The sequence below is a fragment of the Larimichthys crocea genome, chromosome XX, assembly GCF_000972845.2.
Source record: "Larimichthys crocea isolate SSNF chromosome XX, L_crocea_2.0, whole genome shotgun sequence".
NCBI lineage: Eukaryota > Metazoa > Chordata > Actinopteri > Sciaenidae > Larimichthys > Larimichthys crocea.
The window spans coordinates 11256077-11277172 of NC_040030.1; the positions used below are offsets into that span (position 1 = coordinate 11256077).

The 21096-nt window shown below is 40.4% G+C and overlaps 1 protein-coding gene across 1 annotated transcript in view; it reads right to left on the reverse strand.

The window, feature by feature from the left end:
• Nucleotides 1–1968: 1968 nt before the first annotated feature.
• pdzrn4 (PDZ domain containing ring finger 4) overlaps nt 1969–21096 on the reverse strand; it is a 34023-nt gene continuing 14895 nt past the window's right edge. Inside the window, exons 2-9 of the mRNA XM_019260322.2 lie at nt 15640–15911; nt 14939–15041; nt 9811–9909; nt 8141–8203; nt 5787–5888; nt 5464–5580; nt 3764–4828; nt 1969–3659 (exon numbers count right to left, since the gene is read on the reverse strand). Coding sequence (XP_019115867.2) covers nt 3087–3659; nt 3764–4828; nt 5464–5580; nt 5787–5888; nt 8141–8203; nt 9811–9909; nt 14939–15041; nt 15640–15911 — 2394 coding nt within the window. The 3' untranslated portion in view covers nt 1969–3086. The remainder of the gene's footprint in view (nt 3660–3763; nt 4829–5463; nt 5581–5786; nt 5889–8140; nt 8204–9810; nt 9910–14938; nt 15042–15639; nt 15912–21096) is intronic.

Sequence of the window (21096 nt, forward strand, 5' to 3'; positions counted from 1 at the left end):
TCATGTCCTGATGCCTGTAGTGAAGCCTTAATGCCTTGGGATTAAGCTATGGCTTTTGGTCATGCCATTATGCTTCATACATGTATGGAAATCCAAGCCAATTTTTGTGTAGGCTACAACACGATACCACTGCAACAGATCAACATTCAAATACATTCAATTATCTTTGGTATGCACATTGGGATTAATCATTTATAACACTAGGTTGACTGCAACGAATGATTCCTCAGTTCCTGTGCCACTTCTGTCACACGGATATAACTGGTTGGATATTATATAGGGAGATGGGTAGCTATGAGAAGTGGGTGCTTACCTGATTTAATATCATGCATAAAAGCCTGGCGATGTGGATGCCAGTCTGATGTCTCTCATTAATTCTTCAGTTCAGTGGGCTGTGGACAGACACAGCAGATTGACAGGGGATGAGGAGACTTCACTGGCGTCTCCTTAATGCTTTGAAATGGGAGTATAGTTTAGCTTTGATGCTTCCTATTGCTAAATGGACATGCACCCCCCCTCCCACACACACACACACATATGCACACAGCCTCTGTGCACCCATATCCCACCCCCACACACACTGTCAGTCAGTTAAATCAGTGTGAATACATGAATACTTTAAACTGTAGCGACAGGGTAAATTACTCTGTACTCTATCAAGCCACAAAACATCAAAATGCTTTATGACTTCCTTGTGAATATAAAGATCAGCAGGCTTGCTTTGATACAGCCTGGAGGCAGGTGTGGTACTCTTCCAGGCAATCATTATAGTTCCTTTTAATTCTCCCATGTGTTCAATCAGCAATCATTTTCTTTACAAATCACTCACAAATAGACTTGCAGTTTTAGAGTACAGTTGATTGCAGTATTGATCAGGAGCAGCATTTACAAGGATTTTCATGTATTATCTTGGATAAACAACCTGGCTGCCTCCTCTCTTCAACACAACAACACACTGTGAGGAAGATGTATTGTTACCTGCAGAGAACATGACTTTCAATTCAAAGAGTCCTTTTTTGTATTTTAGAGGAGGGAGATGTAAGTGTTTCTCTTGTGACTCTCAAATCCAAACATGTAAACTGCTGGCCCCAGCATGCATAATACATGGTCGGTATCATGGAGACATTGCTCACTGCTGAGCCACATTCAAACTGAATCATTAAAAACTCTCAGAGCTATGTGTGTTTGATGCCAAGTAGACGGGATGAAGAAACCTGATATGGCTGATTTCCATTTTTTTTCCACAGAAAATATGTAACCAGAAGGTCACCTGCCATAGCCAACGTGTCTACTCTTTATGAGTTGGTCCAGTGCATAGAGGACATCTACTGAATGCAAAAATGTTTTACCAAGACTGAGATTCTACATGACAGTGCTAACAAGCAGGTAAGGGTTCAGAATGAATGAAACATTTACATTTAACAGTTACAGCTGATGGAAATGTTCTTCTGTAGTTTTGCTCATATTTAGTCATACACTAAAGCTTGGACGAATTTGGGATGAATTCAAAGTTTTACCCGATGCTGCTTAATGCAAAGTCAGGGAATTGCCAAAAGTATTAGAAGTTATCCCGAGGGTGCCATGAATGCCAGCTCCAAATTTCACTCAAAACCACTCATCAACCTCATGCTGGTGCTAGAAGAAAAGTCAGGGGATCACCAAAGTCATTAGAATAGATCCTCTGGCCACCATGAATATATATGCCAAATGTCATGGCATTTCCTTTTAATAGTTGTTAAGATATTTTAGTCCAGAAGCAAAGTGGTTGAATCAACTAGAAAGACTAGAAATCTTCAGTGTAAAAATGTACGTATTGATATGTGAAGGTAAAATCCAATAACTAATGACAAGACAAAGTTTTTCAGAAGGTAATCGACTAAAAGTGTAATCTTTCTTAATCTTTTTATTATTTATCATTATTGTTTTATTACAAATATCACCATCAACAAATACCAAACTCAAGGCCTCTTTTATGAACTTTACAGTGAAAAAGCAGCAGGTTCGAGTTTAAAGGCTGCAGTATGATACATTTTCTTGATAGTGCCTTGAAATATGTTGGCCTTTCAAGGGTAGCCACTTGATGTGAAACATTTATCAGACAGACCATAAAAATTTACAATAAATAGAAATAACAGTAAATAATATAAATATGAATCTATTTAACATTTTAAACATAATTCACACATAATTTATGGTTTATAGTGAGGGTTCAGGGTTGACTGAAGGGCTACTTAAGTCAATGTTTGAATTAACCGGGCATTCAACTACTTGACAGATTAAAGTTTTGACTGTGTGTTGAGGTAAACTGTTTCAAAAAAGCCCTCACAACTCATGAATAATATGAGCTTTTAAGTTAATATAAGTATATTTCCAGTGCTTTCAATTTTTCAGATCACTCTTGACATTATCAAAAAGTGTTTCAGATGTGGAGTCGTTGTCCTTCAGAGATTTCACAAAGTTTCTCATTTCTCTTTGTGTTTGTCTGGCATATAATGCAGGCTACAGTACAATCAAATAGTGTCAATTCTGACCTTCATGGTTTGGTGATACAAACATAAATAAGAAATTACAATAAAATGTTTACAGTACATTGACATTCAGTGTAGAAAAATTCCTTACAAAAAGTTACTGAGTTTACAAAGTGTGAAAAATATTGTATTTTCCCCCATTATAAAAAAATGCCACCTTGAACGAGGCAAGTGAAGTCGCTTCATATGCAATGAAACAGAAGAGTGGAGAATATGGAGACATAATACATCGTATACATGAAGTTAATATGTTGGTTCTTCACTTTTTTGTGTGAGTCAGTTTGAACCAATATGCTACCAAAATCATCTGCTCTTAGAAGCCAGTGCATTACCAAAAAGCCAGTGTAAAAACAATGTTCTGAGTGGCTGAGGTTTTGTAATGATTGACTTAATGTATTCAGACATTCTTAAAGTGATAGTTACAACGGTGCCTTCGGGTTGCTACAGACGTCCTCAGCAGTGACAAATTCCATTTCACAGACTTTTTTTTTTTTTTTTTACATAAAGCAGTAGTTCCTGAAAAGCAGACTACCTGATATTAAAGTGTTCGATATTCCCTTACACAGTTGTGACAGACAGGAAGGCGTTATGCACTTTGGAGCCCTCTGGGACTCTAGCCCCATGGCTCATCAGCTCCTGAATGGTCATCCAGTTATCCAGGATCTTTTTATTTCGTTTCTTCATCATCTTTTTGTGACTCAGCTCCAAGATATTGATCTCCTTCCTTCCTTCAGCTCCACTGGTGGGCCCCTCCTTGAGACACTCAAGACGGCTCTTTTGCATGAACTCCCTCCTCTTCCTTTGCTCCCTAGCCCGTGCCAAATGCTGCTTCCTTTCCTCTTTGCTCCAGTAGCGGCCCATCTTCATTTCACTCATAGCATCGTCATCTGTGGTCATGCCTCCGCTCCTCTCCTCTCGGATCCTCAGCGCCCGCTCCCTCAGGATGCGGTCACGAGCAGGCCTCCGGGCAACGTAGCGTGTGCCATCAGCGCGAACTTTGACCTTCCACTCTAGGCGAGGTTCCCCAGGGCGTCCGCTCCGGTGCACAGGATCTCGACAGACACTGAGCAGACTCAGCTGGCTCTGGGAATACTCCAGGGATGAGTGCTGTTGTAGCAGCTGCATGTAGCTCTGCAACACAAAGAACATTGTTAGCACAGAATTGTCTTCAGAGGTGCCTCGCTTAAAATGCATATCAGCATTAATTTGACATGTGCTTTCTTGATTGTACCTACCTGAAGTTGCCTGGATCCTCCTGGGCCTTGATAAGGGGTTGTCTGATAAGAACCATAAGGAAGCCCCCTCCTCGAATCTCTGGTTCTCCCTTTCTTCTCACACCTCTCATCATCTGCAGGCAGGGCAGGGTCTGACTCAGATCGGGAAGGGTTGCTCTGATCTGGACTGCTGGAAATAACAGAGCCTGGGTCTGCTGGTCTGCTCCGACTGGGTGTACCCTGGGGCTTGGGGATAGGGATGGGACTGGAGGGTGTGGAGGAAGCCAGTCTGAGGTTTTTCTGGTTGGTAATGCGGATGTGTCTCTGCAGAGAATGATCAGGAGATCTCTCCATACCTAGTGGTGTTGACCGTGCACTCTCCGCCGTGTTATAGGCACTGGAGCTGTCTTTTTCTCGGATCTTATCGCTGTCTGACCTCTCTGGGTATTCATGGATGTCTGCCAACCTGCCATGTCGTTTGTGTCCGTCTTTGGGGCTCTGCCCTGGGGAGGATGCAAGTTGTGAGGGGTCTAGCTGCTGGTTCTGGCGTAGCTGGTGCGCTTGCATGATGCTTTGACACTCGAGCTCAATGCTGCGCAGTTCCTCATTTAGCATCCTCAACTCTTGCTCCACTCCATTCCCCCCTCCAATACCATCTAGGTCATCTCCATCCCCTCCTCCTTGCTCAGTGAGACTACACTCTATACTGTGTCGAATGGAGTACACCCCACACTCACCTCCATTCCGGATTTGACACTTGAGCTCTAAGAGTTGCTGGAACCGATTCTCTAAACCTAGGACCCCGCCTCCACCATTGCGAATACTGACTACCCCTTCATGGCCTTGGCCTTTGGACAATATCCTCTGACCCTGGGTGTCCTGTGGCACTACAGTCCCTCGTCTTGTGTGTGGATGCTCTGCCCGCCATCGTTCCCTCAGGCAATGGGCTGGGGTCCTCCTGTGTAGTCTGCCCAGCAAGGGTTGGTGTTCTGGACTGTCTGTACTGCGTCCAAACCCACTGTCTTTGTCTTGATTGTTTGAGGAACAGGTAGCAGTATCTGTTGTCATCTCTTCTTCAGCTTGATGCTTGTGTATGAAGAAAGATTGGAAAGTTAGTCATCAAAGAAGTATCTCAGGCAATTACATCCATATAGATTCTGCACCTTGTGATTTATGTCTAGTGCCAATGCAGGAAGTAGTGTGCCTTATATGTAGAAAGGCCAAAGGTCAGGGCGGTTGATAGGTATTAGCACATCTGACTTTCATGCTGGAGAACAGAATTTGTGTCCCATCATAGATTTGCTGTTTAACACTTGCCCTATATTTATTTACCATAACAATGATCTTGACATAATCTTAAGTAGGTGGTATGGCTGCCCAAACTTACCCATAGTTTGTCAAAGTCATGATCTGTTCCTCACCATAGTTGCCATACAGAACTTTTAAAATCTTTGCACTAAATATAGTCCAGAGTTTTGTAGATATGTCAAATATCAATGTTCTCATCTAGCACAATGTCAAGAGTTGGAATGATAGTAAGGGTACATAAATCAAATTCTGTGCTCTCACTATCCTTCCTCTTCTGCTACCTACTTTTATTTAGCTTCTCCTTCCTTCCTACCCTGTCACCTTTCCACCTGTTTTCCCTGACACCCTTCTGCTTCTTTATTGGACATTTTTGTCTCTTGTTTTGATACATTTCTCTTAGTTTACACTCTCACCTCATCTCTCCTGTCAAAGTTATGTTCCTTCTGCTTCCTCCTCTCCTCCAGGATCTCCATCTTAAGCTCCTCCACAAGCTCCTGTTGCTCCTCATCAAGCCATACCTCCTCCTCCAGCTGAAAATCACAACATCTTGTCAGAAACTCTGTCTGTCTGTGTACGTATGTGTTTGTGTGTGTGTGTGCGTGTGTGCAAACTCCAGACAATCATGCTGACAGTTCGAAGGAAAGGAGAAGGCACTTAGCAGGCAGCTGTTGTGATATGACATGACATAGGTTGTCAAGATAGGGCAGGAAGCCTGTGTAGGTGTGTGTGTGTTTACCTGCATTTCTGGTCTTGTCACCAGGAGTATGATGCTCCTTGCTTCTTCACTTGACAGCAAGGCAACAGCTTTCTCTCTGTCTTGCACTTCACAGCCATTAATCTGTACATCAAAGACATGTATAGATGGTCATGGAAGAACGAACTTGTAGAAAGTCCACGGAAAAAGGACTTTTACCATCACCATCCATTTAACTGACATGAATGAAAAGATGAGCGTAATACAACCAACCATTGTTCCCAATTTTGCAAGACACACCTTGAGTAATCACATGCTGACACCTTTTTCCTCTCTGACTCTTCCTGCTCATTTTCTCCCTCCATTAGTCTCTTTTTCACACTTTTCTTTCCACCACGCAATGCCTAGGAAAGGCCTGGATAGGCTGAACACTTGCTAAAGGGAGTCAATTGTATAGTCCAACCTCACAAGAGTCTGCTCTCACCACACATCCAGACACACAATTAACTGTTCTTTGACAGGTGGCGTTCATCTTTTCCTCACTAGAGTAATGGGGCTGTCAGAAGAAGATAATAGGGCCTGGAGTACAGCAGGCCCTGCTCCCCACAATCATTCACACTACTGGGACACAGAAACACTGCAGCAAGAGAATGAAGGTACTCGGAGTGTTACAGTATGTACAATAAATATATGGAGGGGAGGTGCTGGTACACTGTTGTTCAGACTTGAAGCAAGTTGAGATTACCTACTGAGTAAGTGTAAATCAAGCTATACTTTGCTATTATATTCCATTATAATCAATATCTCAGAAAATCAAACTAACAAGCACAAAGAAGAAATTACTCCATTTGGGTGAATGTCACTGCTCACGACATTGCTGTAGTAGGTGTTCTAATGGATGGTTTTATTTTGAATAAGTTTGAGGGGGTTTTTCTTTAATTCACTTTTTTTATTTTGAGTTGTTTCCGTTAGTTTTGTATTGCACAGTCATTTTTACTTTTTTAACCCCTCAAATTTTAAAATAAATTCAAATTTTCTCTTTCTTCAAAGGACAACACTCAGCTTTGGTGCACATAAAATGATTTGAAATAAGAGTGACAAGCATGGCTTTTCTATTTTCCATTAGACTTGCACTGTGTGTTTTATAACTTGTCAAAAGTTATAAATCCATTCTAAGCACTTAAAGTGCCCTGAGTACACTGCAATTAGAGACATGTTGAGTTGTTTATCCCACTTCATCAGAATGCTTTGTCATGCCTGCAAGTTTATATTTAGGAAAGAATTCCCATCATGTTTGGTGAGTAAAGCTGATTGTATGTCTTCAAAGCAACATGTTGATCTTTTCAAAGCACAGGCTCAGTTTTATTTGCTGCTGCATATTTTGCACCTTATACACATGATCACACTGCTCTGTAGTAAAATGACCCCATCATTCAGGGGGAAAAAGCCAAAGAACTGAGACTCTTGAGATGTAAACAGGTCTGTAAGCCATCCGTTCAGCTTACAGACTGCGTGGCCCTAGAGGCTTAAATAGGCTTTCAGGGTAACAGCCAATCACAAGGACAGCAATCAGAGGCAGAGGGTGATTTCAATGAACTAATTAATTAGTTGGGTGAGGTCATGCCTACAAGAGTGTCTAATAAATGAAGAGAACACATCTACATATACATATGCACCCACATATAACGTATCATGTGTACCTGACAACAAGAGAAAGAAGAGTTGTATTTACAGAGGACTTTATGCAAATAACGTTACAAAAAATAGGAAAGGAACTTGTTCAGTCTCAACAAGGGATCGTTCACCTTGGCTGTGCACACCTGGTGCCACTCAGTGGTAAGCCTGAAGTCAAGAGTGCAAATCTTTGTTAATCCTGTACTCCAAATAATGAACACTGAAACTGTTTTGTACCTGTTATAGAATGGATGCAGATAGATTTCCAGGGTATAAAAATGTTCGGAGTATATACAGTATAAGGTTGCAACATTTCAATTAAAAGTGTTGAGAGGGGGCTATCAACAATCTCTGACCCCCCCTAGGTGTTTTTGCATAACGAGACTGAGAAAGACAGAGAGAAGTGCTGGAGATGAACTAGTACCTGGAGTAACCGTGACCAAGGACTTTAATTTCTCTGGTAAAACGAGGTGATTAAATATACATATGCTTTCCCAGACTGGGGACACTAATAGCTTCCTTTTTAAAAATACCTACCTAGCAGGTTTGTTTAACACAGACAAAAGAAACAGGACTTTATTGTTCTGAATACATAGCTCATATAAAAAATATTATTCTGTCAGTTATGTGAGGAATACAGAGGTAGACATGGTTGAAGCCATTTGAGTTCATAATATAAACTGGTATGAATGTACTGTTGTCACTGAGATGAAAATACGCACCTGTAGAATACGATCTCCTTCCTTGATACGTCCATCTCTGGCTGCTATACTGTTTGGTTCCACCTGCACAAAAGAAGATGAAAATCAATGCTGACAGCCGGTCATTGTGTATCTCTGACATGCCACAGCTCTCTCATCTCTGTTGTGCTTTTTCATGAAGGGAAGACACTTATTTTCTCACTGACAACCTTTCATTTTGCACATACAGGTGGGTTTTCACACGTTCTTAGTGTTGCCTGGTGTAAGAGTTCACATTCCACCTGACTTTAAAGGCTGGTGACTGAAACTGAGGCAACAGGTAAGCCTTTGACATCATAGAAACGAGCATGTGAGTTATAAATGAAGCACGGGGGCAAGACCACGAGACAGAAGAAACAACAAAGGTTCAAAGTTGCACAGACGTGATTCTATTTAAGCTGAAAGAGTCACGATTTTCAAAATGCGTGTGGATATGCACAACTCTACAAAACCTCTTTAATCATTTCATGAACTTTGTTGTTCTTGCGCTGAAGATCAAGAGAGAAAGCTACACTTGGAGAACAAAAAAATCCCGTACTTCTCAAAAGTTGCACAGATCCATACATACATTTTAATGAGGGAAATTAGCATTTTAATCCCTTTTATCGAGCATACAAAAATAGATGTGTTCTGTTAGTGGGAGATCACAATCTGTTGAGGTTCAGCAGGTGCCAGTGTTGCTTGTGAATTTGTTGCTTTGTCTGGTTGAAGAGGAGGAAGAGGTAAAAAAAAAAACAGGGAAATAGCTGGTGGTGTTCAGTTTTATATATAAATTGCATAAAGGCTGAAAGGAGCTAAAAATAAGGCAGGACTCTAGTCCTCATAAAAGGTCTCATTTTTTACACCCTTGCCTTTTTCTTATTTATAAGATTGAAACTGCACCTGTAGTCAAACTAAACATTTTTCTTACTCTTTTGCTTAATAATAATTCCACATAATGCAATAATTTGTTTATATTATCAACAATTTTGCAAGAGGAAGTTTTTTTTTCTTTTTTCCCTGAGCTGCAAATCATTTGAATTTTAAAAAGAATCTCTGTAATATGTTCCCGCTTTGTTTTGTGTGTTTGATATTCAGAGGGGGCACAGTGACTGGGAGAATGCGTCATTTCACTTACTGTCGGGGGGAGGAAAAGGTTGTCGCTCAGAGCTAATTAAAGCCTTCAATTAAAATGTGTTAAAGGAGGAGGAATGAGAATAGCGGGATGTGAATCACATTTCAAACCTGACTTCCTCTCTGGCCAAGCGTGGCTTATTCAAAGTTGATTTTTGACTCCCAAACATTTTTCTCTACTTCCTCCCTAATTCAGTTTGACTTGCTCCCTGCTTCAGGATGCGAAGATGAGAATTCAAATGGGATTTGACGCCAACTTTTAATAACTTCCTGCACCAAAGGAAACAGGATCACGGCGCTCTAAGTTTAATTTAACGAACATGCAACCTTGTCTCTATCACTCCTCATCAGGGAGTGCTTGTTTATACTCCAGTGCTTCCTCAGGGCATAGTATTTTGTTTTGCAGTAGATAATTGTTTGACAGGAAGCAATTACCATAAAATCCTAAAAAAAAAAAAAAACTTTAAATGTGGTAACATGGTGGCTATTTTTCACCTACAAGTGTCAGTATAAGGGCTGAGAACATCACATGTTTCTACCTGGCTGACGTAGATGCCGGTGTCCTCCTCATCGTCAGTCCGGTAGCACAGCGTCAAACCGAGCTTCTCCTGGCTGTTCTGCCTACACAGCTCTACCTCCTGTCACAACACACAAAAAAACAACAACAATGTTTTAAATGAAACACGCTTTCCCATGATGCTCCTGTTATGAACCTACAGGAAGGCAATTGCTAAAATAATTCCACAGATGGCAGATGGGCTCCAGCTTGATTGTTATGCTCTACGTTTCTGGTGTGTTGTTTCGTAGTAGTGAATTTGCTTTAGGCAAAGAGGCTATATGTTAATTTTCTACTGATGTACAATATCCAGGCCACTTTAAATGTCTCGCTTTCTCATTTTTATGGAGTCACAGGTTTGTAATTATATACATATGGGGATGATAGTGCATTCCTAAGCACGTAATGCTGACCTTGACCATCACAACAATATTTCTAACCACCTAATGTAAACAGTAAGAGCATTAATCAAGATACATCTGTTAGCTGGATACTGGACATAAGAGTAAATAAGTATTTACATTGAAATGTAGCAAATGCATTCAAAATAAACGTTTCTTCTTTATATTGATAAGAAAATTAATCAGAGCTGCAAATTAGTTGAATGTTTTTTATGAGATACGGCTGCTGTATTGTGTTTTTAATTGCTTAACTTTTTCTTCAATCCATTCAACAGCTTTTCTTCTTATTTTCTTTTGTGTCACAGCGTCTAAGCTTTCTTGCAATTTGGAGCAGTAAAAATGACACTGATATATTAGCACCTCATAAGTTGATAATGGCTGATGTGTTAGCAAACAGTTGCCTATTTACACATACAGCAAACACCAAATTAGCATTCATTTGGAGCCAAGACCTGGACTAATTTTTAAGGTTTCTATCACTTCATCTGATCTTCCACCATATTCATAAATTGTGTCAGTCTACAGCATGTTGGATGTAGCTTAACTTAAACTTTTGGAAATCAGATTCTCAGAAAAATATTTAGTTGCTTGCACACACACACACACACACACACACACACACACACACACAGTTCCAAAATGGTTTAGTCCCTTGGATTCTTGGTCTACTTCACGCAGATTAAAACCTAAAGTTGTCGAAATAACCACACTAGAACTTAACAATGAAGGCATGCACACGCGCACAACATAGAAAGTAAAGCAAAATGATGCAATGTAAATGAAATATAGAACACAGACACACACACACCAACATAACCCCAGCATGTGCCCCGTACATCAATGGAACAAAACCCTGTTAGTATCAAACTGAATCCAGCATACAGGGCAGGTCTTTGATGGCTATAGTGGTGCTATTTCATTGGCTGCTTCCCTCCCACAGGAAATTTCTCTAAATTTAGCCCGACTAGCTACTGGCTTCTTTTGATCCCTGCTGTGTATAAAGGTAATCACATAAAGATAACTCTGGGGGTAATCTTTATTAACCCCATGCTGCCAAATTCATTTCAGCACAGTGAAGTTGTGAAAAGAAGGAGGTGGGATAAAATAGGGATGAGGGTGGGGGGCGAGAATTAAGCCCCAGCCCCCTTTTTTTTCTGTCATGGGAAACCTCGATAGGAGAGATTGACAGGGGAAGTAATTAATTTCTGTGGCATTTAACCCCCTGTGCAGACAGCCCTGACCTTCAAAGGTTGCGGTGTGTTAGGAGTTTATAATATAGTAACACCATACGCTGGTTTTGACTACCTACACTCCTCACCAGTTTAGTACGCTGGCTGATTTCTACAAGCCCTGACAGTGAAACAGCTGCATATAGCGAGATCAGACAGCACTACTGCCTAAATGTCATAGCACACTGGGTGTATTATTGGAGTCAGTTATCATCGTGTGAAGCCCACCAGTGAACGGTCTCCAGATGTATGAAGCAGTAGGTGCTGAAACTGCAGAGAAGCTTGATTAGTGATGATTGGATCATAGTATGTGCCACTGTGGATTTTAAATTATGGCACAGCAGTGACTAACTAATTTCACGTGGCTTATAACGCATCGTGACAGTTAATAGAATTTATCTTCTTAATTTACAGTATGTGTTTTCCCAATTTTCAGTGGGAGAGAGCACATTTACCACATGCTACCAAGGTGTATGAGAAATTAAGACATATGACAAAAGACGGCGCCCTGTCTTTTAAAGCCACATTAAACATCTGCTCTTAACATTCAGTCTAGTATGCACTTAACAGTTACTTCATATTTCATTCAGAAGAAATTACTGCCATCCCTAATGTTCATTGCCTCATTGTTTCCACTTTGCAGATGATGACATCCTTTCAGCTGTCATTGTTCTATAGCAACAGTCTTTAAAGTGTAGTAATGATAATTCAGTCCGTTGGGAAAAGCTCACAAAGGCCAGGTTTCTCAATGATATTGTCAAAGCTGTCAAGCTTCTTTCAGATGTTTTTGTACCGATTCTTTTTATCTGCTATAGTGCTACTTGGTCTATGCAAACCAATGTGGTGGTACTACATTACAGAGAATGTGGCCATTGACTGGCCACAAACCATATGGTGTTGGAAGGGTGATAGCTTTTTAAAGTGTGACAAAATAACCCTGACGATCCCATCAGGGTTATCTTGGATTGGGTTAAAGACTATTGATTTTTAACAGAAAGCCTGCGTTATGAACTGGGAGTGTAGATTTTAAAAGATGTAGGCAGGGAGCATCTAACTAAAGATGGTATCCAGTTGCATTATGGTAATTATAGGATCCAAGAGAAAGCCTGGATATTTTGAGCTGTGATGCATTGATTTTGACCATTCTTCATTTAATCTATTTCTCTCAAGTCCCTCAACATTACAGAAATGCAATATGAAATCACAGGAGTACCCCAGTATTACTTTTGACTTTGTCGCTGCTTGATAACACTTCTTTCTGCTTCATTCAATCTTCTTTTATGCTTGCACTGACAGCTCAATAAGACTCTTCATTCTTGTACCATCCCTTGCATACCGATATCTTTTTTTGTTTTTGAGGATTTAAAAAAAGCCTTTGATGTTTGGCACCCATCGACGATCCATAATTAAGACATGTTTATTTTGATTAATTTGGCAAACAGCTAACTGGCTGCTTTCTGGCATAATACTGCCATTTCATTAACTGTATTTTGTAACCTGGTGACCAAACAGCGCATTCATTAAAATCTTCCATTATTCAACATTACATTGCCTGCAGAGTAGATATTAATAACCAAAAGAGGCGTTGAGAAAATGAGCTCAGATATTCACAACATAACAGTATTCATAGTATCTGTGGAAATTGGAATTGGAAGGGCTTGCTATTCCACTGTGAACTTTACTTTTTATCCTACAAATAAAAGCATCTGTATTTAAATGTTAGCTCTGAAGCTCATTTTCTACTATCTACTATCTGCTAATTGGCATTATGATAGTTTGGTAGATTTGGCAGTAGCAGGAGTATTACGGCAGCAGGAGTACCCATGTGGACAATCTGTTGGAAGTGAAACTAAACCTGTCAAAAATAATGTTTCTGGGAATGGCAGCCCTGTTCTGTTTCATCCAAGAGGAAACCCATTCATGTTTCAGTTAGATACACATGGATGGACAGAGGTAAGTGAGGATGGCTGATTTGGTGTGTCTACGTCTGGCAGGTGGAGGGGGGAGTTTGAGTTTTGTGTGTGTGTGTGTGTGTGTGTGTGTAAAGCTGACCTTGTTCTGATAGTACTGCTATTAGGACACACAAGCCCTACACCCCCGCTCCCACCCCAGACGCACACAGGAGACTCTTTCATCCAGATGACGCTGTAAGGTAAGGCCACAGCTGGCAGCAGAAGAATCCTAATGACCCACAATGCAGTTCACTGAACCAGGAACTGCCTATTAAACCAAAGGGGGCAACTGACAGTAGCAAACGTCACCCATCACTGTCACCGAGCTTGGCCTCGAGATTCACTGTCTGAGTGACGTGATGCATCTTGTAACAATGGAGACCCCTCTGATCGTCAAGATTTTAGAAGACGACTTACAGCAAACATCACTGTGTGAATGAAATAGCAGACATATCCAGTAACTTTATTTTGAGTTATGTTTTTTTATGTACAAAGCAATATCCAATCTACTTGGATAAACCACTCGCTTATTTGTGACTCAAACATAGACGGTTTCTAAAAAGGCCACTTGAGCGTGTCAATGAAGCCATTAATAATATACAGTACATCCTGCTGTCGTCCTATCATCTGCCTGAATCCACGTGAATGCAGCATTATGCCTTTCAGTGGCTGTCTAAAAAGGGGGCACAAACAGTTCTGAAGGACAGTGCATGAAAAAAGGGAGACTAACAGATTGTGAATGAAACACACTGGTAATTCAACAGGGAGACCTTCCAGAGAGGGGCTTTCTTTTAATACAATTAAATGAAGAATGGCCTTCTTGGACATTTTAAACCCAGGGACTCTAGAACACAAAACAATCCTAAGAGTAGATGCAATTTTCACAAGGGGCAGCGAGTTTTCTTGTATCATTGCAGTAGATCAATTTTCTTGTATAGCATCATACATCGTTGCTAGCCTTGGATTATCTCCAGGGATTGTGTAGTACTGACAGACCAGTGGCCTCATGTAAGACTGCGTAAGTATAGAAAATTAAGCCTATTAAATGTAGTTAGAATAGCTGAGAAATCTGAAAATAGTACTGTGCAGTGCACATCCTTGGGATTCATAAGAATTCGATACAGCATTAGAACCATTTTATTCTTTTTTGGGAAACTGAATCATCGTCTGTATGTCACTTTCAAGCTACCAGTGTGTTGAATACATCCTTTCAAGTACCAGTTAAACAATGGTAAAATAAAAGAACAAGAGAAAGGCTAATGAATTGCCCAAAATGGAAAAGGGTTTATCCTCTGGGGAGCATACATGTAATTAGTAAATTCCATGTCAATTTGCCCCTTCTTTATTATCTTTTGGGCATTGTATGCCTTTGTTGGATAACCAATAATACACATGAAAGGAAAAGAGGGGAGAGATAGATGTGAACCAAGATGCAATACAGGACACAAAGGTAGAACACACACAGTGGAAGCTCTTGGCCATCATAACTTTAAAGTTCACTCAAACAGCAGAAGGATGCAAAACTGTACCTCATACTCATACTCTTCAGTCCTCTCCACCTCTGCTGGGGTATTGGACAGGTACTCCGGACATTCATAAAACTCATGTTCCATGGTGTGGATGGAATGGCAACTAGCGAGTAAAAAAGAGGACGAGAAACTGATATTACAGATCATTATGTTCATTATCATGTTTGTAATCTCTAATATGATGGTGGTATTCTCATCCAAAAGCCATGACCTCTGTAAACTGTCACCATGATAACCAACCCTCTATAATCATTGACCAAGACTGGCAGATTTGTAGTTATATAGGACAAATTGATTTAATCTGCCCAGCAAAACCCTATAAAGAGCCACAGAATGGGCATAGTACCAGAATGGCTACTCTATCAACCCATTGGCTTTTAATCGCCCAGCAAAAGATCCCATTAAAGAAAATGGATGTAGCACACAGAAGCAATTTTTGCATGTGGGTTTGGTTCTGCATAATGATATCACAGGGACAAAGCTGGGGGTTTCCATACTATGATACAACTGCTTATTAACTAGCATGAAATGAAAGACAACAGAGGAGCCTCAAGGAATCTTCATGTGAATCTGTGATAAAGCTCCTGGTTCCAGATAACAAAATATGTGGTAATAGTTTTCTCTGTCTAACATTCAGCTGTCTTTCAGTAGATGGAAACTTCTTGCATTTGTTACAATACAGTATGTACAGGAAGTGTTACCTGTCAGACAAAAGAAAGGGACAGATGTCAGGTACAGGTGGAGTAGCAGGCCGAAGCTTCGCCAATGCCATGATGTGCTCGAAGGTGATATCTGTTTGCGTGCAAACGTCCACCACACACACATCCTGTGGCGTGCCGCCGTGGTTATGTGCAACAGCAGCTGTGCCTCTGGTGGGGGTTCGCCGAAGAACCTGGACAACGATGGGGTCTCGCCTGATGGCCTCCACAACTGCCTCCTCATGCTCGACCTTGGAAAAGTCGCGTGCATTCACCTGGGGGAAGAGGAGACCAGATTACTAAGCGCCCTTCATGTTGTGTGTTATGGTGAAAAGATGCAAAACATGTTCTGTTCCAGTGTCTGAATTCCCTTGTCAGAGACAATAATTACAATATATACTCTCTGAAAAGAGGAGACTAGTCAGTCGAAAGTAAGACCTTGAACACTTATTAAAGATCACATTGCCTGTTTTTTTTAACCCTCATTAATGCAAGGACAATCTGACTGACATGCATGCTCTTTTCAGCAACAGCCTGTTTCACAATCACACCTGGGAACCACACAGTACTTTACCAGTCTCCACAGTCAAGAACCGGAAAGCTTCCAGTAAAGCAACTACAAATTATGTGCTTTTATAAAGGGCATTTTGGCGCTAATTCTTGATGGAGGGAGCCCATGACATATTCTACCCCTTTATTCTACCTGCACAGTACGCTTTTCCAGCAGGTTCAGACATTTTAACTGCTGACAATCTATTCACAAATGCGCTTCTCTAACCTTTAGGCTACTGCCAGATTTACAGAGACTATAATGTACTGGATTTTAGCATTTGCTGAAGGAGGAAAAACCCTTTAATGAGCTCACTGTATCGAATTTCATTTTGCACCAATATTCTTCTTCAAGTCAATTTAACTCAAATGCAATGCATTGCATTCACACCATTAATCCCATTTGACATAGAGTAATAATAATAATAATAATAATGCTTATTTAAGTAAAAGAGCAGCAATGTGGTGAGAAGCAGTGGGGGTAGACCTGGATCCATTGGGAATATCAGTTTTAGCAAGCCACACCTACTTAATTTGGAAGATCAGACAAGGTTGTTCCACAGGGGAATCATTGAAGAAAAGATGCCATACTGACAGCTGTGAGAATACAGACACCCACAATATGCATTCAATCTCTGGCGCTAAGTTTAACCCAATTAGTTTCACCTCTGTATGCCAAGTTCATTTTCAACCTGTCACATCCTGACATTGATTGTTTGCATTGATTTCGGATGGCTGAGAGTGTCAGAGTTTGTCAAGGGCTTAAAATGTGGAACCATACGCCTAATGTCAGCATAGGCAACAAATAGGCCTACTGGATCTTGTATATGAGCTAATATACCCATGCAATGACACATTTCTTGACAATTTTATATCCAGAATGAGTTGTTGAGTGTTGCAGCGTTAGGTGCTCATCAGTTAAAATTTTCCTGCCATCTGCAATTCTGATGGCAATTAACTTATGATTGCATTAAACTTATGACCTTTCTTGTTATGATATGCTTCTGCGACATAAAAGTTATCCTCCACACACATTAACTTCATTTTATTGCCCAGTTTGAACCTATGTCCATCCCAGAAAAAAGTATAGATAAAGTTGCACAACACTTTTAAGTTGTAATGAGGTCCAGATGGACACATTAATCTCCAATCAGAGGGAATGCTCTGGAAAGCAGGAAATGATCGTACGGGTACACCTGCCAGTGTGTTTACCTGCTGTTGTTCCTGTATACAATCTGCCTGTTGATGAGCTAACTGGGGGCTGATTAATAGCCAGCAGATGCGACAAAGACCGGGGATAATGGCTCAGAACATGCAGGTTTTACACGTGTGTATGTGTTTGTGTGTAACACACATTTTGTACATCATATACACTGAATTTACAAAGCATTAGGGATAATTAAACCACAAATGAGTGGATAACGAGGAGCAGACAAGTAAGAGAAGACTTTTAGAGCACTGTGCCAATTGAGATGTAGATATATCTTAATTTCCTCCTCCATGTATAATCTCTTTCTTTCTTTACAGGTTCCTATCATTGTTTACTCTTGCAAAGAGTTCCCATAGGGATTGTAGTTTATTTTAGTCATAGAATGTAATCATCCTATCTATGTTTGTGTTTGTGTGTTGTATGTGAGTGGGTAAGCATGTATGGCAAACACGTATACGTGCAGGTGTGATATCTGTACTGAGACGTGTAGGTGTGCGGATTCCATCAATATCAAACTGTAATTCCATTTTGATTACAAGTTCCCTTTCTCATTACTCAACCAGGCTCCAGCGACCAAGCTGACGGATAGACAATATCAACTCATTACATCATCTGATATAGCCCATGAAAGCTCCACAAGAGCACTAAAAATAGTCTGAGTTCATGGCAGTCCATAGGGACGGCTGTAATGAACCAACAATCTAGCGCAGCCTTCATATACCTCTCAAGTTAAAGGTTACCATTGCCAATAAAAAATGGTTCCCAGTAGCCCTAAACCAAAGCTTCCTGTCTGTCCAAACACTCTTCGTAAAGGTCAAGGTTCAAAGTGGTGCGCTACAGTTTAGGGAAAGAACATACTGTAGCTTATGTGTGTGTGTGTGTGTGTGTTTCTACTTTGTGTGTTCAGAGGACGCAGTGTTTTATCATCGATCTACAGCCTTTACTGAAAATGTCATTTGCTTGTTATCTGCCTACTTTGTATGCTTGTTATTTCTCTTTGAGATACCTATTACATTATGTTTTTTCTTGTTGTTTATCATTTCTATCTATGTATACAATAGAAAGCACTGGCTAAAAGAGTTAAAAAGGGGGAGGGGGGGTTAAGGCTAACAAAAGTTGGCTTATTAGTTTTTTTTTAATGAATATATAATGTGTCGCCGCTCTTTAAGGTGTGTAAAATATAGTAGCATCTACCTGTGAGGTTGCAGATTGCAAGCAATTGAATACAGAAACTAAGTTAGAATGTTTGGTTTGTTAAGACTGGGCTACTGTAAAAACATAAATATTCTTTTTCCGCCATATTTTATATATCCACCTAAATCAACGTTTAAGGCGCCATTAATAGGAAAGGTGCAGGACAACAGTATCAATAATGAAAATAAATAAATGCATAAAGATGGCAATTACTGCTAAGGGCTGTTTAGCTTGATCATGTTTTGGATTTAGTTTCTGCCTAATTTATGTGGTCTAACAAGGCAGAGTAGACTACTTTGAATCACAGCACTGTTTCCTCTTGTGCTCTGCAAGTAGAGGATTATTTCTGAAATATATATATATATAATATATATATATAGATATATAATATAATATATTATACAGCCACATACCCGACATAACTTGCGACTCCTGACACAGACTTTTAAGGTCATGCAGAAAGCAAATGGCGAGTCTCAGCTACCAACTATTAATGTACCACTTTGCTGCCTGGTGATGCACCAATTACACACATCATTGACTATGAGGGGTTGCTAGCAGACCATGGTGTGGAAATAGCTGTTACATGTGTTGAGACGGGGTTGAAAGTAGCACAGTGAAAGCCAATCAGTGCCAGGCCTGAGGGTTTCAATATGCTCAAGAGAGGCCCCAGGTCAACCTTTAAATGTGTCACTGGGTGTAATCAGTTGCCCGCTACGATGGCTAAATGTTGTCTCCACTTTTGAATACAAACAGGAGCGATAAGGAAAGCCAAGAGATAAGAGTTTGTTTGTGTGTGTATTTGTGTGTGGGTGAATGTGTGTGTTTGCTGTGCAGAGATAATGGAATGGAATGGAAACCACTCAACCTCACAGCTAAATCTGACAGATATGGTGTCATTGTGAGACGACACACACAATTCAAACAATACATCAGCTCCCAACAGACTTAAAACACCTCTACAATGTGGTTGTTTGCATTAAGCATGTTGGACTGAATAATGCCACTATCTCAGACTGAATGGGCTGACAATGGACCACGAAACAATAAGATGGAGGAGGAGGCTGCCTATTCAACACCAACCTCATCTGCCCTTGAGGAGACACAGCGCTCAAAACCACCAACAAGCTTTCATCCACAAATCCCCCAGATCATGATTTTTGTGAACTTGAGCTCAATACAAGAAAGATTGTTTTTTACATTCATTGAAATTGGCATATTGTGTTTAGCGACAAAGCGCAGGTGGCGTGCTCCAATAATCTGCCATATCTCATTTCTCTTCCTCCTTTAGCTGCATTGGAATTATTCAGGAGGCCACTCTCATGTGGCGAGGACTCACTGTCATAAATGTCTCATTTCAATAATAAAAGTCTTTGACATGTAATATCACATAGTGCAGCGGAGGCAAAGAAGATGATGGTTTCATAAATATGAGTGGCAGGCTGTGCAACTGGTGGGTCATGCTCGGTCAACTGAATCATACTGACCCTTGGACAAAACCTTGATGGTTTTGATGCATGCCTGACAGGTACCCATGGGCAGGCTAGCAAAAACAGAATGTAAAAGATAAGACAAATGTCTTTTTTCTATTTTTTGTGTCTTTTCAATATAGTCTACCATACTACCATAGCTAACATTCACTGTTAGATAACACCTCTTAACTGGTCATTAGAGGATTTAGAGGCAAATTAAGGCAGTCACTAAACCAGGAGTTTACCGATTTCTATTTTTACTTTTGGTTGGACTCAAAGATAACTTTTGAGATGATTTACCTAAAAGTTTGTGGATCCCTGACTTTTCTCAACAAAGGCAGCGAATTCAACACTACCATCTCCTGTTGTTAGCCAACTTCTCTAAGGTTGAAAAAATGCAGAATTTCTCTTTAAGTTACAGAAACTTTGTACCTCAAGATTACATGCTACTTTTTTAAACAGTGGCTATCAGTGAAGTTCAGTGTTCTGAAGTTATAAAGTGATAACCAAACTCTGATAGTACCTTTCACTTACTGTATGATTGCAACACCTACCATTTCAAAGGACAGAGAATCCCATAGCTTTGTTTCACATGTAGCTGAGACAGGAAAATATATAATTCACTACAATTATAACTGAGCATGATAACTCTCTACCTTAAATGACTGCTGTTATGCTGTGATCTGATTCATTTGAACCTATATTTAGCCGGGGAAGATGTGCTGAGCATGAGTCCTTTCTTAGCAGTATCCCAATGATTCACTGCTGTTGTAGTTGATAAGAGCAACCACTGTCTTCTTACGGTTGGCTCTACCTAATGGCAACCTTAGTATCTCCACCCGACTACATCAGCAGGACTGGGGATCAGTTCTTGATACATTTATGGTATCATCCTAAATAACCCAGTAAGATAGAAGTAGTGATGCTCGATCCTTTTTGTACGCATATCTAGAAAGAGATTACTGGATGGTTTTGCTCACAGCCAATCACTGCTAGCGTTCCTCAGTATCTTCAGCATTTTTAAAATAATACCCA